The sequence below is a fragment of the Chiloscyllium plagiosum genome, unplaced genomic scaffold, assembly GCF_037043375.1.
Source record: "Chiloscyllium plagiosum isolate Xiang-an unplaced genomic scaffold, Cpla_swu_hap1 HiC_scaffold_6, whole genome shotgun sequence".
NCBI classification, from domain to species: domain Eukaryota; kingdom Metazoa; phylum Chordata; class Chondrichthyes; order Orectolobiformes; family Hemiscylliidae; genus Chiloscyllium; species Chiloscyllium plagiosum.
The window spans coordinates 94,919,733-94,935,618 of NW_028270144.1; the positions used below are offsets into that span (position 1 = coordinate 94,919,733).

General features: G+C 41.2%; 1 protein-coding gene across 1 annotated transcript in view; it reads left to right on the forward strand.

Moving 5' to 3' along the window:
* Nucleotides 1–15,886, forward strand: part of brca2 (BRCA2 DNA repair associated) — a 137,183-nt gene that overhangs the window by 102,448 nt on the left and 18,849 nt on the right. Inside the window, exons 23-24 of the mRNA XM_087988225.1 lie at nt 8,906–9,072; nt 14,329–14,467. Of these exons, the coding sequence (XP_087844351.1) occupies nt 8,906–9,072; nt 14,329–14,467 (306 nt within the window). The remainder of the gene's footprint in view (nt 1–8,905; nt 9,073–14,328; nt 14,468–15,886) is intronic.

A 15,886-nucleotide genomic window follows, 5' to 3' on the forward strand; every position in this document is an offset into this window, starting at 1 on the left:
AGGAACACCTATACAAGGTATTCGCCAAAAACGGATACCCGCGCAACTTCATCAACAGATGCCTAAGAGAAAGACCACGGAACGAGGACATACCACAACCAAAAGGACTAGCCACACTACCATACATCAGGAGCATCTCAGAACTGACAGCCAGACTACTGCGACCCCTAGGACTCATAACGGCACACAAACCAACAGCCACGCTCAGACAACAACTCACCAGAACGAAGGACCCGATACCCAACATGTGCAAAACTAATGTAGTGTACAAAATACCATGCAAGGACTGCACAAAACACTATATAGGACAAACAGGAAGACCGCTAACAATCCACATCCATGAACATCAACTAGCCACGAAACGACACGACCAGCTATCCTTAGTAGCCACACACGCAGACAACAAGCAACATGAATTCGACTGGGACAACACTACTATCATAGGACAAGCCAGACAGAGAACAGCCAGGGAATTCCTAGAGGCATGGCATTCATCCACAAACTCCATCAACAAACACATCGACCTGGACCCAATATACCAACCACTACAGCGGACAGCTGAAACTGACAACCGGAAGCGGCAGGGACAGACCACTATAAACACCGGAGGAAACATCAAAGAAGCGCTTCGCAGGAGGCTCCCAAGCACTGATGATGTCGCCTAGCCAGGGGACGAAACGTTTGCAACAAAAACTTCCAGCTCGGCGAACAGAACCACAACAACGAGCACCCGAGCTACAAATCTTTGCACAATCTTTCAGGAATGTTATCAGAAGTGAGCCATCTTTAGGTGATAATAAGGCAATGGTGTTAGCTTGAAGAAAAAGATTGACTTTGAAGAAAATTTGAGTAAGGGATGGATTTCTGGAACTCTGAATCTAATCATCTAAAGAAGTCCAAAAATACTCTTACAATCAAAATCAGGATAACACAAGGATAACACAGATAATAATAGAGGAGCATGAATAACTTGCATTGCTGTGGAGAGATAGGAAAAAGACAAGAGCTTGGAGGCTTTGAAAGCTTGAAATCAAGATCTTATTTAATCAGGAGTCAGTGTAAGTCAATAGGATTGGGTGAACTGGACTTAGTGCAAGTCAAGACAAGGATAGTGGAATTTTTGATTTGATTTATTACTTCACACATCGAAATACAGTGAAGGGTATTGTTTTGCGTTGTAGTTTTTATATAAGTGGATTAGCGTAATGGAACAGAATGCAGAGTATCGTGTTACAATTGCAGAGAAGGTGTTGGGAATGATCAACTCTAAAATATGAGAGGTCTGCTCTGAAGTCTTACAACAGCAGGGAAGAAGCTGTTCTAAATCTGTTGATATGTGTTTTCAAACTTCTGTTATCTTCTGCGTGGTGGAAGAGAGAACAACTGGCTGGGAATGATCTTTGATTATATTGGCTGCTTTCTCAGTGCAGTGAGAATGACAGAATCAGTGAAGGAGGTTTGTTTGCATGGAGGACTGGGCAGCGTTCACAACTCTAATTTCTTGCAATCTTAGGTAGAGTTGTTAATGCTTGGGATAAAAGTTTAAAAATCTCACAACTCCAGGTTATACTCCCAACAGATTTATTTGGAAGCACTCAAAAACTGCATGAATCCATGTAAGATTCTATAAGTCTCTTTTTTAGAAATAGAATCAGTCTGAACATTGGGGCACAGACAGTCTCGCACAGGGCACCTCTCGCCTTCAATGCATTATCTGAGATGAGATGGCACCTATTGTTAAAGTTCATTTGAGAATGTAACTTTTAAAAAAAAATGTTCTGGGATTTACATTTGAAAGAACTGAAACCAACATGGTCATTCTAAAAGATGAGAGACTTAGCAAACAATCCATGCCTTTTTCAATATATCAGTTAAGTTGCATCACACTGTAACTTTTGCTGGAAATTCTGTGTCTTGCGAACTTACTCCACAACCACCTGATGAAGGAGCAGCGCTCCGAAAGCTAGTGCATCCAAATGAACCTGTTGGACTATAACCTGGTGTTATGATTTTTAAACTTTGTACACCCCAATCCAGCAACGGCACCTCCAAATCATGCTTGCCATAGAACGCTTTCTGTGCCACATCTATAAAAATTGGCTAGAGTCAGAAGTAGAAGTGTTGGTGTGCTTCCTACTCGGAACCTGAAGCCCTTGGCCATCTCCCTCAGCACCATTGATACAGAGAGGGGCGTAACCTCCACTCCACTTCCTGAAGTCAATGACCAGCTCCTTCATTTTGTTGACGTTGAGGGAGGGATTGTTGTGTTTACACCATGCTATTAAGCGCTCTATCTCTTCTCATCATTGTTTAAGATTCAACCCATTCCAGTGGTGTTATTAGCAAACTTGCAAGTGGAGTTAGAACAGAATTTGGCCATGCAGTCAAGAGTATGTAACGACTATAGTAACGGACTGAGTGCACAGCCTTGTAGGGCACCAGTATTTAGAATTATCGAGGTGGATGTTTTATCTAACCTTACTGATTGCAGTCTGGAGGTTAGGAATTCTAGGGCGAGCAAATTCCTTGGCCTCTGACTTTGGAGGTGAATTTGATTGGAATTATGGTGTTGAAGGCAGCCTTAGTAAATAGGTGCCTGATATAGGTGTCCTTGTTATCCAGATGTTTCAGAAATTAGTGTAGGGCCTGGGAGATGGCGTCTACTGTTGGATTTTTATGACAGTAGGCAAATTGTAGTAGAAATTGTCAGTCTTGGAGGCTGGAGTTGATGTATGCCATTACTAACCACCTGAAACTGGAGTGTAAATAGACAGAAGTCATTGTCCATATTGTCACAAATGACATAGGTATAATGACTTGGTCCTGCATTGACAATGAAGGGGAGGCAATGGCCTAGTGATATTATTGCTGGACTGTTAATTCAGAGACACCAGTCATATTCTGGGGACCCATGTTCGAATTCTGCCATAGCAGATAGTAGAATTTGAATTTGGGAAATAGACTTAAGAATCTAAATGATGATCATGAATTGATTGTCCATTGTCAGAAAAGCTCACCTGGTTCACTTATGCCCTTCAGATAAGGAAACTACTATCCTTACCTGGTCTGGACTACATATGACTCCAGACTCTTAACTGCCCTCTGGGAAAATAGGGATTGCACTAAATGCTGGCCTAGTGAACAATTCCATTCATGAATTTTTTAAAAATTCAGGGCGTTGGTTAGTAAATTTAAAAGCAGAACCTTTCAGGGTAGTAATCTCAGGATTATTCTCTTGGTTACATGCTACTGAGGCTAGGAACGGAGACATAATACAATTGAATATATGGCTATAGAGGTGGAGTGGGGGAAGGACTTCTGACATGTGGATCATTGGGATGTTTTCCACGGAATGTGGGACCTGTGCAAGAAGGGTGTGTTACCTGAATGGAGGGATGCCAACATCCTGACAGGGAGGCTTGATAGTGCCATACTGTTGGGTTTAAACTAGTGTGGCAAAGGCGTGCGAAGCAGATCACTAAATATAGAGACTGGGGAATAGCTTGAGACTAAGGCAAACAAAGCTAAGAGGAAGAGCAGTCAAGGAGTGGGGTTACTGAGTTCAGTGGAACTGGAGGCTTGGCCTACATTTACTTGGGTGCACAAAGTATAATAGGTGAAATGGATGAACGTAAAGCCTGGATTAATGCATGCAGTTAAGATGTTGCTGTCACAGAGACATGGTTGAAAGAAGGACTGGATTGGCAGCTCTACCATCCACGATATTAATGTTTTAGATGATTCAAAGGAGGAAGCAAAAGAGGTGGGAGTTGCATTACTAGCATTACTAGGGGGCTTATCGCAGCTATGTTGAGAGGGTACACCCTGAAGGGACCTTGCAGTGAGGCATTATGGATAGAGCTCAGAAGTAGTACAATGTTGAGACTACTACTGACCTAGCTGTCAGCAGGACATAGATGAAGACATATCTGGTCAGATTCTGGAAAGACATGAAAGTAACAGGGTTGTGGAGGCGATTTTAACTTCCCCCATATTGACTGGAACTCCCTTTTGTGTCCGATTACAAAATTGGAACAGTAGCCAAACCATGGACAGCAAGGGAAATTGAGGAGAGTACTTGATCCAAGGAATGGGCATAGAAATTCGCCAAAGACACTAGCAGACCAGAGGACTGGGAGTAGTTAGATTTTAGCAAAGGATGACAAAGGAATTGGTTAGAATCATAGGAAGTACAGGGAGGTAAAGGCCATTCAGCCCTATGCATCTGCTCTGCCTAGTGTGTCACAAGTCTGTTACTGTAATAAATGAAACTAAATGTGATATTTGAGCAGTCAACTCATCTGAAAAATGGGGGTGTGGCATGGAATTGTTTGTCACATTGAAGTGTGTTGTTACTGAAAAGTTTGGGAACCACTGTGTTAGACCATAACTTTCCATTAGACTTGATGGAAATTATAAGTTTCAAGGAGGAAGTAATGTGGAGATGGGAAGAGGTGTAGGGAGGAAATGCTAGAGTTTGAAGTTTAGCTGACTGAAGGCATGCCCACCTCTGGTGGAACAACTATAATTGAAAATGCACAAGAGGTCATAATTACAGGAACACATATCTTAAAGGGTTGGAGGCGATAACATAGGTGGGGATGAGTAAGGTTGTAGAGGGTTTTCAAATCAAGGATGAAAACTTTAAGATCAAGGTATGAGCTGACTGGGAGGGAAGGTAATTCCGAGACCATATAGGTAAAAGCAAATGGAACTTAGTGTGAGCCACAACACTGGTAGATGACCTCAATTTTATTGAGGGTAGAATGTGGGAGAGCAGCCAGGAGTATGTTGGAATACAGAAAACAAAGACATGAATGAGGGTTTCAGCAGCAAATGAGGCAAAGTCTGTCAATGTCAGGAAGATAGAAACAGTCTTATTGTTGATGCACCTCTGACATCAAATATATAATGTTCTTAGAAAATGTCAACCCTTTTAAAATCCTTTTAAAATTAGGAATAGACCTGAGTGGTCAGCCTTTACCTACCAGGTGCGCGAATTGGTAGGAAGTAGATGAGTTAATTAGAATTATTCTTTTCACTCCTGTTCAGGCATTTGTTTTGCTTAGTTTGTAAGAGAAATGGCATTTAAAGTTGATTACTTTTCATCAGAAACCTATTTCTCCCGATAGGTGCTTTCTGACCTGCAGGGTTTTCCCACATTTTCATTTTTGTTTCAAATTTCCAGCATCCATGTAATTTTGTATTAGTGTGTGATAAACAAACTTTTTTTTACTACTTTTAGTAGACATTATTTTCTCCAAAACACCCTATTAAAATGATGTGTCTAAAGGTTTTATTTTTGCATAATTATCCCAATTTCAAAATTGTAGTGTAGCTGGGCTGACAAGTTTTGTTGGGATTGAATTTATTTTTTTCTGAAATGTTTTCTATTTTCAATAACCAAGAGCTTTTTTGTGAAAAACACAATACATTTAACTCTTTAAGGTAAATATCCTTTCAAGTGCTTGAAATATTAACTCGCGTTGGTTTATTTCATCAGTTCCATTTCCAGGTCGAAAAAATGTTGAAACTTTCACAAGTTCAGTCCTTCACATGTTCCCTGGCCAACATCTCTTGTCTCTGGCTTGCTGCAATGCTCCAGTGAAGTTCAGTGCAAGATGGAAGAACAGCACCTCATTTTCCACTTTCAGGACTCTGAGTTCAATAATTTTAGGGCTTGAAAGTCTTCTCCTATGTCCTTAACCCAACCACCATACACCTGGCCTTGTCATCACATGGGTTGCTACCGCAGCCAACCCATTGTCAGTTATTAATGGTCACCATTAGCTGCTGTTGATTCTCTCAGGTTGATCATTACCTATTTTTCTGTCTGCCCACTGTTTAGAACACAACAGTACAGCATAGTATAGGCCTTTGGCCCTCGCTGTTGTGCCAACCTTTTATCCTACTCTCTGGTCAAATAGGCTCTGTAGCCTTCATTTTGCTATCATTGATGTGCCTATCCAAAAGTCGCTTAAATATCCTTAATGTGTCCAACTCTACTATCACTGCTGGCAGTGCATTCCATGCACCCACCACTTTCTGTGTAAAGTACGAACTTCTGACATCTCCCTTAAATCTTCCTCCAATCACCTTAAAATTACACCCCCTTGTGATAGCCTTTCTGCCCTGGGAAAAAGTCTCTTACTATTTCTATCTATGCCACTCATGATCTTGTCTATCAAGTCACCTCTCATCCTCCTTTGCTCCAATGAGAAAAGCCCGGCTCCCTCAACCTTTCTTCATAAGACATGTCCTCCAGTCCAAGCAGCATCCTGGTAAATCTCCTCTGCACCCCCTCTAAAGTTCCCACATCTTTCATATAATGAGGTGACAAGAACTGAACTCACTATTCCAAGTGTGGTCTGATCAGGTTTTATAGAGCTGCAGCATAACATCTTAAACTCAATCAGCTGCTAATGAAAGCCAACACACCATCTGCCGCCTTAACAATCCTGTCAACTTAGATGGCAACTTTGAAGGACCCTATAATCCCTCTGATCCTCCACAGTGCCAAGAATTCTGCCTTTAATCCTGTATTCTGTATTCAAATTCAACCTCCTGAAATGAATTACTTGACAGTTTTCCAGATTGAACTTCATCTGCCACTTATCAGCCCAGTTCTGCATTATGTCAATGTCCCATTGCAACCTACAACAGACTTCCACCCTATCAACTACTAAATCAACCTTCATGTCATCAGCAAACTTATTAACCCACCCTTCTACTTCCTCATCTAAGTAATTTATAAAAATCACAAAGAGCAAAGGTTCCCAGAACTGATTCCTGCAGAACACCACTGGTCACTCAGCTGCAGGCTGAATACTTTCCATCTGCTACCACCCTCTGTCTTCTTTAGGCCAGCTAATTCTGTTTCCAGACAGACCGGTTTCCCTATATCCCATGCATCCCTACTTTGAGCCTATCATGGGGAACGTTATCAAATGCCTTGCTAAAATCCATGTACACCACATCCACTTCTCTACTTTCAATGTGTTTTGTCACATCCTTAAAGAATTCAGTAAAGGATTGTGAGGCATGACGTGCCCTCACAAAGCCATGCTGACTATCACTAATCCACGACTATGTTTTCCCAAGTCATACTAAGTCCTGTATCTCAGAATCCTCTCCAATAATTTGGGCGGCATGGTGGCACAGTGGTTAGCACTGCTGCTTCACAGCGCCTGAGACCCGGGTTCAATTCCCGCCTCAGGCGACTGACTGTGTGGAGTTTGCACATTCTCCCCGTGTCTGCGTGGGTTTCCTCCAAGTGCTCCGGTTTCCTCCCACAGTCCAAAGATTTGCAGGTCAGGTGAATTGACCATGTTAAATTGCCCGTAGTATTAGGTAATGGGTAAATATAGGGGTATGGGGGGGTTGCGCTTCGGTGGGTCAGTGTGGACTTGTTGGGCCGAAGGGCCTGTTTCCACACTGTAATGTAATCTAATCTAATTTACCCACCACAGACGTAAGACTGATCTGTCTCTAATTACCAGGATTATCCGTATTCCCTTTCTTGAACAAGGAAAGAACATTTGCCACCCTCCAATCATCTGGCACTACTCCAGTGGACAGTGAGGACGCAAAGATCATCGCTAAAGCACAGCAGTCTCTTCCCTCATTTCCTGTAGTAACCCCTCTGTCTGGCAGAGGGTACTTATCTATCTTTATATTTTTCAAAATTTTCAGCATATCTTCCTCCTTAACGTCAAGTTGCTTGAGCATGTCAGCTTGTTTCACACTGTCCTGAGAAAGGTCAAGGTCCCTCTCAGTAGTGAATACTGAAGCAAAGTATTAATTACGGACCTCCCTAACCACCTCCAAATCCAGGCACAAGTTCCCTCCATTATCCCTGATTGGCCCTACCCTCACTCTGGCCATCCTCTTGTTCATCACATAAGTGTAGAATGCCTTGGGGATTTCCTTAATCCTCCCCACTAAAGCTTTTTCATGCCCTCTTCTAGCTCTCCTAAGTCTATTCTTCAGTTCCTTCCTGGCTATCATGTAACCCTCTCGAACCCTGTCTGATCCTAGACTCCTCAACTTAAGTAAACTTCCTTCTTCTTGACTAGATGTTCCACATCTCATCACCCAAGGTTCCTTCACCCTACCATCCCTTCCTTGCCTCAGTGGGACAAACCTATCCAGCACTATGAGCAAGTCCTCCCTAAACAACCTCCATATTTCTGTTGTGCATTTCTGAGAAGATCTGTTCCCAGTTTAGCCTCTTTGTCTCTCCATCTCCATCAATGGATTGGTCCTACCCCTCCCCCACCCAATGTTCAGTATGTATACCAACCTTTTCCTGGATACAATCAGTTTTGAAAAAGGGTCACTGGACCAAGAGTGTTGTTTTCTCTCCATGGATGCTGTCAAACCAACTGAGTTTTTCCAGCAATTTCTGTTTGTGTTTCTGATTTTCAGCAATGAGTTTTTTTTTGGTTCAGACGGATCGGCCTACTTATCTAGATATAAAGACTCTCACATAAACCTTGATACAAATATATTTTCCTTATGGTTTTTGGTTTTACATTTGATAAAGGGGTGACTATTAAGAATATTGATGTAATTTTTCTAGTGTTTCTTCTGTGTCATCCAGATATCAGTAGTAAGGCAAATGGGGAGTCTAGAACACAAATAAAATGGGGTAATTCGACTGACTGGATTGTTCTTCAGAGAACCTACAGTCTGGATGGATGAAAATGCCGTTCTACCATTACCACTTTGGTTTCTTTCCTGCAAGGTCCATCATTTGCTGCTTTAGCTGGTACTATAGAAATATAATACTGTTGATCTTTTCTTACAACATAAAGATTCATGTAACTTATCCTCACGTAAAATAAAATATTTTTAATTTTGTGGACTTTTATGTGGAAACCCACTCATTTTTCTTCCAAAATAGTTTATATGTTAAGTATCTGGCGCCCAGTTGCTGATCTACGTTGCCTCTTGAAGGAGGGTGGAAGATATTGTATCTATTATTTGACCACATCATCATACAAGAATCGGCTAAACCATGCTGATCTGCAGTTGACTGCCACAAAGAAAACTAGATACCAACAGCTGCAGGTAAAAAGTAATTTAAACAAATTGAATTGAAGTGTACTTCGTTTTTTGTTGACACCATTTTATAAATTTCTCCCTGCATAAATTAAACAATGATAGAAGCACTGTTAAACACAATAGACTGCTTGGTCATATTTGTTGTTGAGAGTAATTTAAGATTTTTTTTGTATCATAGTTTTATATTTTGTTGAAATTTTAAAAAACCTTGATCTGTTGAACATTTTAGGCCGAAGAGTGTGGAAGAGAAAAACTATATAATTCAGAATCACAAACTTGATAGCTTGATGCACACTACTGACATACCCAATTCTGTTAAATATTATGAAGTTCTTATTATGAACGTAATAAACATTTCGTCCTCTTAATATTGTGATGAAACTAACCCTATTCAGACTATACCTTGAGTACTGATTTCAGATCAGACACTTCAGTATCTCCAATAAATAATCGTTTGTATTAGTGATCAGAATTATTACAAAAGGTTGTTTTTAAAAAAAATCCTAGTTCTTTTAACTTTGAAAGGAAGCATCGAAGAGGGGTTCTTGAACAGATGAATCTGTTTGAAATTTCTGACTAGCAATGTGTGTGGCTTGCACAACACCATTTTAGTATTATGCATGTATCTTGGTTGAAAATGTTTACCTACACTCCTGACAGTACAGGAAAATGTACTTTACTTTGATTATCCACCATCAGTACCCAAAAAAGAAAGGCACTGCATGATTAAAAAACTTAGCTTTTTCATTTTTGCTGCAATAAAAGGCATTCCAGTGAAAATTCATTTTATTTTTCTTATGAAACAAACTAATCTATTTTTGAGCGCAAATTGGAAATCACAACTTAAAGTGGCAATAGCCTTTTTGGAGAGAAACATTTAATATTTTATTTCTTGATCTTTCATCAGAATGGAGGGTTTGACCCTGCCTTTCGGAGAGATGTATAGAACATTCTTAATAGTTTTTAATCTTTGTTCCTTCCATTATCTCTTTCTGCAGTACATTGATGTCCTGCTCTTGTTCCAGATTGGGAAATGTCATTCCCTCACGTTCCCATTTTCCATCTATTACTCTTCCCTATCTCTATGTGTCTATTTCCATTTTTGTGTAGACTGGAAGCCAATATCTGCTATAAGCCAATGAACCTTCACTGCCATTTGATTATATTCCTCGTGCCTTGTTTCTTGTCAGGAATCTATACAATTCTTCTAGTTTATCCAATGCATTTGTATCTGCTCTGAGTTTTTAAAACAATAATCAGCGCTTGCTCTGTCATTTTCAAGGATTCCATCCCATTGGGGCTAATGGGGCCCTCAGTTTTGTCCATCCCACTTCCTGTGCTTTGATGCTGTTCTCTTTCAACATTTCATCCCTCCTTCCCTTCCTTTCCCCATCCTTCCAGTCACAAGCTTGGGTCCCATCATCATCTACCCAGCAGCCTCCACATCCGAACAATTATCCTTAACCATTTATGGCATCGCCAGTGCAATTTCACCACCAAATGCATCTTCTGCACTCATCCTGCTTCAGCTATGACATCAGATTGAATGGTCCCATCACTATTTACTTTATCATTCATTCACTCCTGCCTTTCAACCTATCATACGCATCCCTTTTTGGTACTTTACATCCCAACTACTGCATTTGCATAAAAACAGTTTTACTTTTAACAAATAAAAGTTGGTGACTCAAAGCATTAATGCTTTTTCCTCCCACTGCAAATGCTACCTGACTTACTGACTAGATCAACCTTTTTTTAAACAAATTCCTATCATTCATCATGTTCTGCTTTGTTATTATTTTGTAATCTTGGATGAAATAATTTGAATAATATACACATGTATATGCTGTGTGAATGAATATTGAAATTAATGCTCAATAACTGGGCTGACTACTCATTTTGCATTTATGAACTAAAAATGCAATTAACCGTGTGCTTACAGTATTTAGCATACTGTGATAATACTATTCTAGGTATCTAAAATAAAAATGGAAATAGTGAATTTTAAAAGTTGAAGTAAAGCTTTAAATAGGACATGTGGCTCCAGGTTCGAAGAACAAAGAAAATTTACAGCCCAGGAACAGGCCCTTCGGTCCTCCAAGTCTGAGTCAATCCAAATGTACTGTCTAAACCTGTCGGTCAAATCCTAAGCATCTGTGTCCCTCTGCTCCCCACCTACTCATGCATCTGTCCAAACGCATCTTAAATGAATTTACCGTGCCTGCCTCTACCACCTCTGTTGGCAATGCGTTCCAGACGCCCACCACCCTCTATATGATGTACTTGCCGCGTGTATCCCCCTTTTAAACTTTCCACCTCTCACCTTGAAAGTGTGACCTCTCGTTATTGAATCCTTCACCCTGGGAAAAAGCTTGTCTCTATCCACCCTGTCTATACCCTTCATGATTTAGTAAACTTCAATCAGGTCCCCCCCTCCCCCCCCCCCCCCCCCCATCTCCTTTTTCCTAATGAAAATAAACATAACCTACTCAATCTCTCTTCATAGCTAGCACCTTCCATACCAGGCAACATTCTCGTAAACGTTCTCTGCACCCTCTCCAAAGTGTCCACATTCTTTTGGTAATGTGGCGACCAGAACCGTACACCGTATTCTAAATGTGGCCGAGCCAATGTCTTGTACAACTTTAACATGATTTGCCAGCTCTTATACTCGATACCCTGTCCAATGAAGGCAAGCATACTATGTGCCTTCTTGACCACTCTATCCATCTGTGCAGCAACCTTCAGGGTACGATGGAGCTGCACTCCCAGATCTCTCTGCCCATCAAGTTTTCCCAAGGCTCTTCCGTTCATTGTTTAATTTGCTCTAGAATTAGTCTTGCCTGAATGCATCACCTCACATTTGTCTGGATCGAAATGCATATGCCACTCTCCAGTCTATCTATATCCTCCTGTATTCTTTGACAGTCCCTTATGCTTTCTGCTACTCCACCAACCTTCGTGCCATCTGCAAACTTGCTGATCATACCAACAGTGCCCTCTTCCAAATCATTTATGTATATCACAAACAACAGTGGCCCCAAAACTGACCCCTGTGGAACATGAATGGTCATCTTTCTCCACTTCGAGAAACTCCCTTCAACTACTACTCTCTGTCTCCTGTTGCTCAACCAGTTCTTTATCCACCTAGCTAGAACACCCTGCACACCACGTGACTTCACTTTTTCCATTAGTTACCATGGGGTACCTTATCAAATGCCTCACTAAAGTCCATGTGTATGACATCAACAGCCCTTCCTTCATCTATCAACTTGTTAACTTCCTCAAAGAACTCTATTAAGTTGGTAAGGCACGATCTCCCCCGCACAAAACCATGTTGCCTATCACTGATAAGCCCTTTCTTTTCTAAGTATAAATAGATCCTATCCCTCAGTACCCTCTCCAGCAACTATCCCACCACTGACGTCAGGCTTACTGGTCTGTAGTTACCCGGAATATCCCTACTACCCTTCCTGTACAGGGGCCAACATGAGCAACCTTCCAGTCGTCCGACACCTCACCTGTATTTAAGGATGCCACAAAGATATCTGTCAGGGCCCCAGCTATTTCCCCCCTCAGCAACCTGGGATAGATCCCATCCGGTCCTGGGGATTTGTCTACCTTAATAACCTCTAGCCTACCCAACATATCTTCCCTGCATATGTCAGTGTGATCCAGACTAGTCAAACTTCTATCTGTAATCTCAAGATTCATCATGTTCTTCTCCTCAGTGAACACTGATGCAATGTAATCATTCAGAATCTCACCCATTCTCTCAGATTCGACACACAGCCTTCCTTCATTATTCTTTAGTGGACTAATCCTTTCTCTAGTTACCCGCTTGCTGCTTGTATAAAGAATAAAATGCTTTGGGATTCTCCTTAATTCTGCTTGCTAAAGCTATTTCATGACCCCTTTTAGCCCACTTGATTCCTCGTTTAAGACTTGTCCTACTCTTCCGATATTCCTTCAGGGCCTGTTCTGTTCTTAGCTGCTTAGACCTTATATACGCCTCCCTTTTCCTCTTGGTTAGTCGTACAATTTCTCCTGTCATCCACGGTTCACGAATCTTGTCCTTCCTATCCTTTACCTTCAACAGGACATGCCTATCCTGCACTATCTTTAACCTATCTTTGAAAGCCTCCCACATATCAAATAGCTGTGTCCAATCCACATTTCCGCACTCCTACCTAATTTTGATATAATTTGCATAGGCCCAGTTTAGTACTCTTCCCTTAGGACCACACTTTTTTTTAATCTACAAGTATTCTAAAACTTATAGAATTGTGGTCCCTGTTCTCAAATAAATCTTCCACCTGTCCTGACTCGTTCCCCAGTACCAGGTCCAATATGGCCCCTTCCCTCGTTAGACTATTTACATACTGCTCTAGAAAACTGTCCTGGACGCTTCTTAAAAAAGTCTACCCCATCCAGACCTCTGACACTCAGTGTATCCCAGTCAATGTTGGGAAAATTAAAATCTCCCATCACCACTACCCTATTGCCTCTACATCTTTCCATAATCTGTTTACCTATTTGTTCTTCTACCTCACACTCACTGTTGGGAGACCTGTAATACAGCCCCAACAATGTAACTGCACCCTTCTTATTTCTCAGCTTCACCCATAATGCCTCACTACCTAAGACCTCCATAGAGTCGTGCTTCAGCGCAGCCGTGATATTATCCCCGACCAGCAATGCAAATCCACCCCCACCCCCTTTTTCTCTCCCTGTCCTGTCTGAAGCGTCTATATCCTGGAACATTTAGTTGCCAATCATCATGCCCTTCCTTTAACCAAGTCTCTATGATTGCAATAATGTCAAACTCCCAGGCACCAATCCAAGCTCTAAGTTCATCTCCCTAACACACTCGTTTGCATTAAAGTAGATGCATTTCAGGCCACCAGTTCTTTTGCGCTCATCTGCTCTCTGCCTACTCTTCCCTCTATTAATGCTATCTACATGATTCTTACAGTCTCCAGTCTCCCCCTTGCTGCCCACTTGTTTTCTCTTTTGGTTCCCAGTCCCAGTTCAAATTAGTAAACGTTAACTTCCTGACTTTGTCCCAATTTTTTTTTTTGCATGTGGTGATCATTACATAGAACAGACTCCTAAATAATGCAGAAAAGGCAGAAACCCTCAGTTTACTTAAGAGCTAACAGATGATAGCCAATTTGGATTGGTAGACTAAAAATTTAACAAAAGTCTTCCTTATCTATAAATGTGTTCATATTTTGCAATATATTTTGTTCTTTGTTTCAGCCATCTCCCGAAGTGTTGGAAAAACTCTATCAACCGAGGCAGGCAGTGGCCTTTAGAATGCTCGTTGATCCATTCTTTAGAGCCTTTTGCAAGGAGGTGGACTTAGCAGGATATGTGATCCACATTTTGGGAAAATCAGGTACAATAATAATGGGACTACTTTTACCAGATTTAAAGCATGAAACTGAAGATGACCAATTTGGTTATTTCACAGAATATATTTGTGTTTTATTTATATTATAAATGCATTTTTTTGTTTTTATGGAAGGAGGTGACTCCTGATTGAAGCAAAATAGTTTTGAAGGTCAATTATTTTGTTAAATAAAACTTAAAATTTGTTTCCAAGACTTACAAATTCCTAATAACTGAGTTTCCATCTTCAGGCTTGGATGCGATTTGAGAGGTAACTAAGGGTAGTGTGTGCTGTTATTTATTAAACGAAATAGTGGATTATTCTAAAAATTTATGTTAAAATTCTTGTTTCAGGTTAATATTTATTATGTCTATCTTGAAGAATCTATCGCTTTTCATGAAGTGACCTCATAAAGAAAAAATTTGTTTATATTAACTTTAATTCTAATTGTAAGTTTGCTTTGTATTAAAAAGTGCCCGAATTTAAAAAAAAACTCAATTAGCAAAATGCTACAAACAAATTTTGAAAAAAATTAAATGGTTATTCGTACATCTATTTCGAGACTATTTCAACGAGCACCTTGGAACTTTGTTTATGTTTGATAAACATAAATGAAGTGTGAGTTTTGAGAAGATTTGTAGCTTAGGTTGAGGTTTTGGATGTAGGTTTGCCCCCTGAGCTGGAAGGTTAGTTTTCAGACTTTTCGTCACCATACTAGATTAGATTAGATTACATTAGATTACATTACAGTGTGGAAACAGGCCCTTCGGCCCAACAAGTCCGCACATACCCGCCGAAGCGCAACCCACCCATACTCCTACATTTACCCCTTACCTAACACTACGGGCAATTTAGCATGGCCAATTCACCTGACCCTGCACATCTTTGGACTGTGGGAGGCAACCGGAGGAAACGGGGAGACACGGGGAGAACGTGCAAACTCCACACAGTCAGTCGCCTGAGGCGGGAATTGAACCCGGGTCTCTGGCGTTGTGAGGCAGCAGTGCTAACCACTGTGCCACCGTGCCGCCCACTAGGTAACATCATCATTGGGGCAGCACGGTGGCTCAGTGGTTAGCACTGCTATCTCACAGCGCCAGGGACCCAGGTTCGATTCCAGCCTCGGGCGATTATCTGTGTGGAGTTTGCATGGTTTCTCCCATGTCTGCATGGTTTTCCTCCAGGTGCTCAGGTTTCCTCCCACAATCCAAAGATGTGCAGATCAGGTGAATATAGCCATACTAAATTGCCAACAGTGTTAGGTACATTAGTCAGAGGGAAATGGGTCTGGGTGGCTTACTCTTCGGAGGGTTGGTGTGTTGTTGGGCCGAAGGGCCTGTTTCCACACTGTAGGGAATCTAATCAGTGAGCCTCCGGTGAAGTACTGGTGTTATGTCCTGCTTTCTGTTTATGTATTAAGGTTTC